General features: G+C 40.6%; 1 protein-coding gene across 1 annotated transcript; it reads left to right on the forward strand.

Annotated features, from left to right (window-relative positions):
• On the forward strand, nt 1–7,134 carry LOC105939427. The gene is made up of 10 exons (XM_021308091.2): nt 1–55; nt 146–439; nt 1,250–1,483; nt 1,595–1,699; nt 1,784–1,996; nt 2,097–2,438; nt 5,083–5,340; nt 6,304–6,394; nt 6,499–6,556; nt 6,637–7,134. The coding sequence occupies exons 1-10, from the start codon at nt 1–3 to the stop codon at nt 6,724–6,726; spliced, it is 1,740 nt and encodes a 579-aa protein (XP_021163766.2). The 3' UTR covers nt 6,727–7,134.
• The last annotated feature ends 3,725 nt before the right edge of the window (nt 7,135–10,859 follow it).

The raw sequence follows: 10,859 nt of genomic DNA on the forward strand, positions 1-10,859 counted from the left end.
ATGTTGTTTTTAAAAGCCGAGTTGATGCTTCTGGGCTTCATCCTGTCCATCTCAGGTCTGAAATAAAGTTTACGTCTTGTGTAAAAGATGGACATAAAAGCCGTTCACTTGGGTAACATTAATTGTAAATGTGCGTCTTTTACAGTGGCTCTGGGAAAGGAGAGAAGCATCTGTGTTCTGAAAGGTTCATCTGTGAATCTGACTTGCTTCGCTGAAGATTCGTCCACCTCCAAGACCTGGTACACCGTCAACAATAACAACAACGTGTTTGGTCTTAAAGAGCTTTCTGCAAATGCCGATGTTACCTACAACATAATGGAGGATGATACTCTAACAATCAGAGATGTTAAAAAGAGTGATGCTTATGGTTATTGCTGCCAAGAACCCGGCAGCAAACCTGAACTGTGCTGGGAGAACAGAACAGAGCTACACGTTGCAGGTAAAGACCTTTTCCATTAAGTCTTGACGTACGTTGAAAGGCTACTTTTAGTTAGGTTTGCATAGACACGATTGAAATAAGATGTTTACATACATCATATAAAAACATACACTTTCCCACTGCCTGAGTGGCATTCATTTAGACTAAATATTTCCCATTTTGGGTTGTTACTGCACCAAAATGACAGTATTTGATTTTTTGAGATTTTTTTTAGAAAGTTTCCATGTGTTTCATCAATATTTGATAGAATTGCTTTTGAAACTGTATGACTTGTGCCAAATGATAAAATTGACTCTGTAAATAATTTGGCGGTGTTCTTGGGTTACACTCATCTCATGCTCCTTTTGTCTTGCAACCTCCGCCAGAAAATCAAAGAATCATCCACATTTATTGTCAGTTCTTGATGCCAGCTTCTACCGAGGGTGGCTCAGTCAGGTATTGGCTTTAGAGGGCTCTTACTCTTTCTCACGGGGCCAGTTTGCTTTCGATGCGGTTCTTGTTCTTAAATAATTGAAACTATTGTTTAAAAATTACCTCTTGTATTGTATTGGGTTGTCTTTGTCTGGAGGCTGCACAGTTTTAAATACTGGTGCCTTGCAGCAAGAAGGTCCTGGGTTCAAATCCTGGTCCTTTCTGTGTGGAGTTAGCATGCTCTCCACATAAATGTCTGGGTTCTCTCTGGTTGTTTGTGCTCAGTATCTCTGTGTTGCCCTGTGAATGAACTTGTGAGTTGTCTGATGCTATAATCTGTAAGAGTATCTATATTAAAAAAAGCTTTTTTTCACAGCACTGTTATTACTGTAATTTTAGACCTTCAGGTAAAGGTGTTTCCTGCCACAGAGGGACACAAACTATCTCTGATGTGCTCAGCCAGCTGTCCTCTGACTGAAAGCCCTGCAGCCTTCATCTGGTACAAGAACCAAAGGTCCCTCTATGAGGACTGGTCCCCCTGGTACCGAGAGCTGGTCAGCAGTGATCCGGCAGTCAGATACTCCTGTGCTGTCAAAGACTACGAGGATCTCAGAGCTCCTGAGGTCTCAGTGGGTGAGAGACTACACAAAACGTATCAGTTAGCTCCCCCTCCCAAAAAAACAAACAAAGAACAAATGCACCAAACTACAACTTTGAAATGTTTGTGTGTTCACTTCTGTACAGCCTCCATCACTTCAGACTGCTTTGGTGTGACGTATACAAAAGGGGAAGCATGTCCCAAGAAGCTTAAATCTCCAGACGAGCCCTGCTCCATCATGTACCCCAGAGGTGACGTTTCTACACAGAAACACATCATCTGTTCTGAAATACAACACAAAACCCCATAAATGGTAGTTTATGCTCTTCTGACAGAACTACACATTGAAATGAACCCTGAAAGGGAATATAGGACGCTGACATGTCGCACCAGCTGCCCTGCGGCTGACTCGGACACCGCCTTCAGGTGGTACTGGAACAGAAGGGTCTTCATGGACTGCACAAGTCAGGACATTTCGGTCTTTACATTTTTTTCTTACATGTCCTGTGCAGTTGAAAACAATGAATATCTGCACTCCGATGAGTTCTGTGAGTAGCATCTAAGTTTTGCATCCCATTTTTTTTTGTCCGCATCTTTTCTGGCCTAAATAATCAGTTTTCAATAAGAATTTATAATCATGTCTTTCAGGCAGCGACAGCGACGTCTGCATTTATATTAATTACGGCAGCAGCAGGTTGTGCATGCTGGAAGGATCTTCAGTAAACATTTCCAGCAAATACTCCAATTCAAGGTTTTTCACATCCGAACATGAATCATGGTATAAACTGAGGAGAAGCACGAAGAAGGAGGCTGATGTCACCAGTATTGAAGCCGGAGGCCGTGTACAGCTCCACAAGATAAATAACAACCAGCGCATCCTCTGCATTAACGACCTGAGGAAGAATGACTCGGGAGAATACATTTTCACTCACTATAAGAATGAGAAACATGAACAGCCGGACTTGCTGGGTGTGATCCTGGTGGTCACAGGTAGTACCTCACCTTGAATACCTGTTTGGTGTGATATCAAAAGAGATCAAATAATATGATTCAGTGATTTGCAAAGCTATTCTAACACCTTGAATGTATTCATGTTTTGCCACGTTATCGCTTCAAAATTACATTTATCCGACCAACACAAAGTTGCACATAGCTGTTGAGAGAAAGGAAACTGATAAACAGTTTCAAAATTCGATACGGTTAATATCTGGAACAAAAATGGGCTCTGTAGCATGTAATGGAAACTATCTGTCTTCTTGCTCCTCCTCCCTCCAGCATAAATACAGTGGTTCCTGGTGTACAAGGATTGTTAGCAGCTGAGTCACCACACTCATCTCCGCAGAAGACACTTCTAAATATCGACATATCGATTTCTATGTCGAGATCTTTCAATTCAATTCAATTCAATTTTATTTATATAGCGCCAAATCATGAAACATGTCATCTCAAGGCACTTTACAAAATCAAGTTCAATCATATTATACAGATTGGTCAAAAATGTCCTATATAAGGAAACCAGTTGATTGCATCAAAGTCCCGACAAGCAGCATTCACTCCTGGGGAACCGTAGAGCCACAGCTCTTTGTGTCCTGCTGGTGGAGCTTGCTGCTGCTTCAGGGTCTTCTGTCCCCTGTGTCACTGCCGGGACGAGGAATTTACGATGGCAGTTGTCCGCACCACATGTTCCGAATTTTAGGCCAGAAGGTTCAATTTACTTTGCTGACCAGAGCACTTCCTTCCACGTTTATGTGTCCTTCCTTTTTCCCTTGTGACAGATTCCAGATGATTCTTCCAACAATGGCTTTGTTCTTGCCGCTCTTCCATTAAAGCCAAACTTGCGGAGTACGCAACCAAAACGTCGTCTTTCCAACAGATTCTCTTACTGGAACAGTGGATCTCTGCAGCTCCTCCAGAGCTACTATGAACACTTTGGCTGCTTTTTTCAGATTAACGCTCATCTCGCATGTCAGTTTGGAGTGACAGACCTGACTTGCTGGTAGGCTCAGTTGGACCATTTCCGGATGATGGATAGAAAAGTGCTCAGCCTGGAACCCTGCTTTAAATTTCCCAACAACCTCTTCCCTGAGCATGCTGCAGTATGCCCTGATGTTCATGAGGACTTTGATAAACATCAGAGGTCTTTGCAGAACCGCTGGATTTATACTGAGATGGAATTACACGCTGAAGGCAATTGGTTGCACTGGATGCTATTCAGCTAGCCTCGGGAGACCATCCTGATCTCGCGAGCTTTCAAGGTTTTACTCACAGATCAGTCTGGCTACTTTCCGTTAAAGAAAATTTGGAGCCGTTCACCAAACAAACGTCCAATCAGCGTTGGCTTTGAGGCGGGTTGAGGTGTGACGCAACGAGAAGCGCGACAGTTCAGTCTAAATAACATGGCGGCTTCAGCCGATGAAACTAGCGTTAGCGTGGCTATCGAGCAAGTTTTATCGGAATTACAGAGTATTTCTTCACTGAAAGAAGAGCAAAACACTGCTCAGGAGGCTTTTCTCAGAGGAAAAGATGTTTTTGCTCTTCTCCCAACTGGTTTCGGCAAGAGCTTGTGGTTGTGTTTTCGTCGTCGCTGTTAGTACGTCATATGCTTCGTTGATCTGATTGGTTTATTTGGCCCATCTATCACCAACATAGGCCAATCAGCTAACCAGTATTTTCGCCCCTTCCCAAAATTACTTCAATGGAAGTTTTCCAGATGGATATGAAGAGCAAATTCATCTGGCGGAGTCAAGTTACTATTCAGCCGTATCAAACTAAAAACTATCAAACACCCTCCTTTATTTCCCTTCCTATTGTTCTTCTTCATCTCGGTGGAACCTTCCTGGTCTTTATGGGTGGCGCGGTAGCCTAGCGGTTAGCGCGTTTGCCTCACAGCAACGGTTCGAGTCCTGGGCTCGACAGGGCCTTTCTGTGGAGTTTGCATCTTCTACCCGTGTCTGCGTAGGTTTCCTCCGGGCGCTCCGGTTTCCCCTACCACTAAAAGACATGCTGGTCAGGTCGGCCATCAGTGGCAGCAGCTCAGGCTAACCCTTTATCTAAACTGCGAAATTTCGTCGTGTGTACCTTGTATGTATAAGGACGAACAAAGCATCTTATCTTATCTCGTCGCCGGTGTGTGTGCTGCATTCTGCTGGTGTATCACAGAAAACTCCACACTCATATGACAAAATGTGAAACGCTTCAAGCGCTGCGACTATTTCTGCAAGTTACCGAAGTGGATATGAGTTATGAAAAGTACAATGGAACTTAAATGTTTTCGCATTGGAATCAAAATCTAGTTTATTACCAAGTAGGTTTGCACTTACAAGGAATTTGACTTGGTGTTGATGGTGCAGGCAAAACAAAATATATATACTGTATATATACAGAATCTAGAGCTATGTACACAATGGACTGTGCCTTAATGTAACACAGAAGGTCTGGAGATGCTACGTTGGTGTAGCGGGGGAGAGAGGCAGTGTCAAGTGTCACGGGCGGCTCTGGGCCTTGTTGATAAGGCTGGTAGCAGACGGAAAGAAACTGTTCTTGTGGCGTGAGGTTTTGTTCCTGATGGACCGCAGCCTCCTGCCAGAGGGAAGTGACCACTCTTATTAATCTCCCATGTCCCGTCATGTTTCAGGTCTGAAAGTGACCATGAGTCCCTCTGATGTGGTGACAGAAGGTCAGAGGGTCACACTGACCTGTAGCACCAGCTGTCCTCTGGCAGAGGACACGACCTATGTGTGGTTCTTTAACGAAGAGCCGATAAGCCTGAGTGGGAAACACAACCAGCATCTTGTTCTAAACCCAGTCAGTACCCTGCATGCAGGAAACTACTCCTGTGCTGTCAGATCCTCCCAGAACATCAGTTCAGCCCTGGAGACGCTTACTGTCAAAGGTAAATATGACCATATTGGATTCCTTTGTCCAAGTACAGTCATATGCAATAAATTAGAATATTATTGAAAAGTTAAAATATTTCATCAACTCAATTCACTAAGGGAACCATGTTGTATAAGTTAACAGAGATTGCTGACATTTTAAAGTCTTTATTTCCATTATTACTTCCCCCTTTCAGCTAATAAAAACACACCATTTACGATTAGAATATTGCATCAGACGTAGGGCTGGGCCATATGGACCAAAAATAATATCTCAGTATTTGCAGACTGAATGTCAATATACAAAACTTATCTCAACTTGTTTTTCTTTTCTTAAAGTAATTATAAAAATGTATAAAAATGATAAAAAATCTCTGAACCGAAGCTTTAACCAAAAGTCTCACAGGGACATTTTTTTATCAAACAGCTGTAGGTAAATATGAGAAGCGGCTGGAAAATAAGCAACTGGTAAACAGTACAATCGATAAAAACGATATAGTCTCACCTTATAGCTCTTTTTAAAAAATATTCTATATTTTTTAAATCTTGATACGTTTCCCAGCCCTAATCAGCCAAATTAAAAAGGTAAAAAAAATTGTGCAGAAGTGGTGGCTTAATGAATATATATAGTATATTCATTAAATATAATATTTAATTAAATATATTAATTATAACATATATATATATATATATATATATATATATATATATATACATATACATATATATATATATATATATCTATATATCTCTATATATATATATATATATATATATATATATATATATATAATATAGTATATTTAATACTGAGGTTGATGGGGGTTTTCAAAAGGTCATTTCAATCTCACAAACAAGCCTCTAAGAAATGCATATTGTAATTTATTGTTTATGACTGTATATTCTGTAAAACTGTTGAATCTAAAAGAATCCAAGTGACGGACACTGAAACCAAGCATTTTGTATTCACCTTTGCACAGCCGGGAGATCCGTGGCAATAATGAATATAGTAAAGATGGTCTTTCTATCAATAATCCTTCTAGTTGGATGTAAACTGTACCTGATGCTGAGGTAAAAAAAAAACTAAACTATTCTATGTATCGTATCAAGTGTGTTCTTTTCATTCAGATCAAATGTGTTTCAACACCGTTAACTTTCATTTTTTATCAATAAAGAAAAAGAAAAACTGCGACTCCCGCAGCCAAGCAGAGTGAAAACGCAGGAACTGAAGAGGTGATTACCAATTTTTAAAGAGAAATTAATATTTTTGTGCTTCTTTTTTCCCCCAGTTACGTATTTTCTTTTTCTTCCAGATAACTGCACACAATGAAAGAATCACACTTATGGCCAGAAAGCCACGTGCTGAAAGAGAACAAGAACAGCAGCAGCAGGACACTGTATAATGGCCTGACTGTTGGTTGCAGTGTGCGATCTGAGCAAACCGAATAACGTTTAGACTGAGTACAAGATACGCCTAAAAACCTTAGCTCTCAAAGATAAATTAAATGGCATTTCTTCTGACATCTCTTTGTGCTTAAAGTTAGGTGGTAACTTCCTTATCTGCCCACACATCCATGCAGCCCACAATGGATTGAGATCAAAAAACCTTATGACGAAATAAAACGCAAAATACTGCATATTATTGCCGAAGTAGTGGAGGAAATATCACATCATATGCTTCGATGTAATATTTATACATTTCACTAGTAGTAAAATGTAAAACTTTTGAGGCAACATTTAACCATATTTTCTGAATTTTAATATGAAATGTTTCCCTGAACATTTGAATACAAAAAATGTCAGATGAGAAATGTAAAAAAAAAAAAAAAGAGAAACCTATACCTTGATCAAGTAGATGTGCACACCCTTAAACAAATAGTTAATAGTTGGGTTAAAATGAAAGCACCTTGGTAGAGGTCTGTCAGTGTCTCACATCTTGCGATAATCCATCAGGTAATAAGGACTTGTGTCGCCTGATAAAGCCACATTTTGTTGTTGAGTTGGATGTCGCAATTCGTCGTTGTCTTTCTGGCAACCAGCTGAAGGTTTTTGGGTCCAAACGGACTAATTTATTACTGTTTAAAATTCCTGTTTCACACCAGCCATGGTGTCCGTTTAGTGAAGCTCAGTGTTGGTTCTGGGTCAAACAAAACTTCCAGTTTGGGTCCTTTAGACCGTAGAACATTATTCACCTGCGTTTGAGAATATGACTGCATTAAATAAAAAGCTGGCTCACAAGTATTAAGGGCGTGCACATTTACATAACTATATTGCTTTTACAATTTTTTTATGTAAAATTGTACAGAACTTATGTCACTTTAAAAGTGGAAAAGGTCTAAAAAATACATTATAATCATTTAAGCAGGAATGTGTATGCTTCTGGGAGCTATATAGTAGTTTTTGTAACATTTTGCTTTCAAGTTTCTAACCGCGTGCTTATGCTAAATGATATTGTTTTGCAGTGTTTATCCCGTGTGACAGATATTTCACTTAAAGCCATTGTACGAGAGATTGCTACGCTATAGATGATGTGCTTCCTGTCTTTGTCGTGAATGAGTTCTGAGAACCCGATATTCAGCCAGACAACAGCGTTCTGTTTTCAAGAGGTTTATTAAGAGGGGATGAGGAATGGTGCACAAGGCAGGTAGAAATGGAAGGCAGGCCGGAGGACGCAGACTGAACCAGACTGATCAGGAGTAGCAGGGGTGAAGAACTTAAACCGGAGATGAAGGCAGGAGTTGACTGAAGCAGATAACGCAGACTGAAGGTTCAAAGCGGGGCTGAGCAAGCAGCAGGACCTCACAGGAAACAGATTAGCAGCACACATACACTGGAAACCTTCTTCAGTGAGGGCTGAGCACAAGCAGCGTTTCGCAATCCAGCGTACACAGAAACTGGGAGCGTCAAGGTGTCAGCTCACATGAGTTGTGAGGAAACGCTCTGGAAGTGAGCGGGTAGGTGAGGCAGGTATATGAAGGCAGGGGAACAGGTGAGCAGAGTAGGGACTGATTAGTGGCAGCAGGTGGAACTGGTCTGGACTGGTGACAGAGGAATGGACTGAGCTGATAGGATGGTGACGGATGGCAGAAGGCTGAGGGGAGTGGAACTAATTAGTCCAAAACGTCCAAGATGACAGTCTTGCTTCACATAGTGGCGTATTACTGCAAATATTTAATATGTCATATGAGCAAGGACTAATGTTTCTTCTTTTAGACATTTCTCTCCGTTTCTCAGCTTCTTAGAAAACTTCTTATGACTCAACAAATGTCTTCTTTAGAGTTCCAGTTTGGGTCTAAGTTTATAGACCACGTCTGATTAATGGTTTATTCACACTCACAAAGTGTGATGCGATGTTTATGTTGTGAATAAAGATGTAAGAGTATTTAGTTCTCTTGTCTTTTTGTCATCCTGCATTCACATCAGAGAACACACGAGCTCACTGTTACAGATGCATCGATTTCTCTCTGTTGGAAGCTCAAACTACAGCTGACATTGTGCATTAAAGCAAGGGGGAAGAACTACGAGGAAATATTCTTTTGAAGCAGCAGTTTCAAAATCCAAAATCATCACTTACCTCCAGATAAATGACCCATAAGCGACTAAAAGCCAAAATAAGTTTTTGTCAGTCATTAATTAACCTCGCATATGTGTTACTTTTTAGCATGCAATGCTATGTTTAGAGCAGTAGGTGTCTCTGTTTGATTGCATTGCAAGACAGCAACGATGTTGAACAAGTTAAAGGTTGGTCAATGATGCGGGCAGACAACACTGTGAGATGCAGTGGGATTAGGAAGCAGGCGGAAGGGAACCTAGAAAGGTGGAGGTATGCTACGGAGAGAAAAGGGGGAAAGTTTTAAGAAGCAGGATCAGCAAACATTAGTGTGATTCGGTGGAATCAAAGATTCAAAGAGTCTTTACTGTCACCGTGTGTTACTGAGGTGAAATTTCCTTTTAGCCACTTCGGTTCAGAGTACACTTAGTGAAGGCAAATAGACAAACGAACAGGCAATGAACAAGGGTTACAGTTTTTTTTTATTAGCATTCAGGAGAATCACAGGTAACAGATATTGAGGTAGTAAGGTGCTTATTTTATAATAGTGATTTGAGGCTTCATTTAAAGCAATGGGCATTTAGATATTCTGGGATGGTAGTGTGCAAGAATCAAGGGGGAGGAGAGTCTGTGGGGAGAAGTGAAGCTGCAAGGAGTTGACGCACTGAAGGTGGATGAGATTAAGTCCCTGGGGTCAGCTATCTAAAGCAAAGGTCAGCGCACAAGACAGGTGAAGAGTACGGGAGGAGTGAAGTGGATGGACCCAAGCGTCGTGTGTCATTTGTGACAAATGCAGCAGAAAGCTGTAAGAGTGAAAGCATCTATACCACCATCTCCTAACCTATGGTTTGGAGATGGTGGTATAGATGAAACCGCAGACCAAAATAAACAGGGTTAGGAATGACTACGTCAGAGGAACGAAAGTTTAACCAGATTTCTTTGTTGTTTTATTCAGAGAACAAAGTGCAATTCCTGCAAAAAGTTGGTCATAAGTTAAATAATAACCAAATTCTTTTCACATGAACTAAAATATATTATTGAAAAAGGGACTAAATGCTTTTCTGGAAAAGTACATTTTATTGTTGCTATGCAGTTAAATTGTATTTACTCTAAATTTGAACGTGTCCGTGACAAGGTGGACATATTTCACTGTTTGCATGTACTTTGTTTGCTCACAGTTTATTTCCTCCTGAAGTCCTCGGTCATCCGCACAGTTTTGAGCATGTTAAGCTCCAGGTTGTTCTGGCAGCACCAGAGAGCCAGCTGATTAACCTACCATCTGTGAGGCCAGTCAAGTTTATTTGTATAGCACATTTCAGTAACAAGACAATTCATGAACAGAGTACAAGAAAAGTAAACATTGCAGTGGAATAGTAAAAGCAGGTTAACGCAAAGACTGGTTCACCCCCAAAGATCCATCCAGTCCTCTGGCACAAACACAATAATGCCAGAATCTGGAATAAACGATCTGTGTGGCTGCTGAACATCCATTCTGTCATGGATGTTCGCACCAACATAGTGCGCGAACCAAAGTCTTTATGGGGTTTGTTTGCAACAATTTGGTGAATCTATGCCACAAAAGGCAAGGCAAAGGCAAATTTATTTATATAGCACAATTCAGTACAAAGACAATGCAAAGTGCTTTACATGATTAAAATATAGCAAAATAAAACAGAATAAAAGCAAGTAGGAATAAAATGTAGATAGAAAAAAAGAACAAAAAAGTGGTGATTCAGTTAACTAGAACAGTTGAAGGCAATCCTAAACAGATGTGTTTTTAATCTTGATTTAAAAGAACTCAGGCTTTCCGCAACTTTACAATTTTCTGGAAGTTTGTTCCAGATAAGCGGCGCATAGGAACTAAATGCTGCTTCTCCTTGTTTAGTTCTGGTTCTAGGTATGCAGAATAGGCTGGAGCCAGAAGACCTTAGTGGTCTGGATGGTTGATACACCGATAACAAGTCTGTGATGTATTTAGGTCACAGA

The sequence above is a fragment of the Fundulus heteroclitus genome, chromosome 5 (genome assembly GCF_011125445.2).
Source record: "Fundulus heteroclitus isolate FHET01 chromosome 5, MU-UCD_Fhet_4.1, whole genome shotgun sequence".
NCBI lineage: Eukaryota > Metazoa > Chordata > Actinopteri > Cyprinodontiformes > Fundulidae > Fundulus > Fundulus heteroclitus.

Coding starts and splice junctions, on each gene's coding strand:
- LOC105939427 (XM_021308091.2), top strand. CDS start 1: ATGTTGTTTTTAAAAGCCGAGTTGATGCTTCTGGGCTTCATCCTGTCC. Junction 2,439..5,082: donor TGTGATCCTGGTGGTCACAG/GTAGTACCTCAC, acceptor GTCATGTTTCAG/GTCTGAAAGTGACCATGAGT. Junction 5,341..6,303: donor GGAGACGCTTACTGTCAAAG/GTAAATATGACC, acceptor ACCTTTGCACAG/CCGGGAGATCCGTGGCAATA.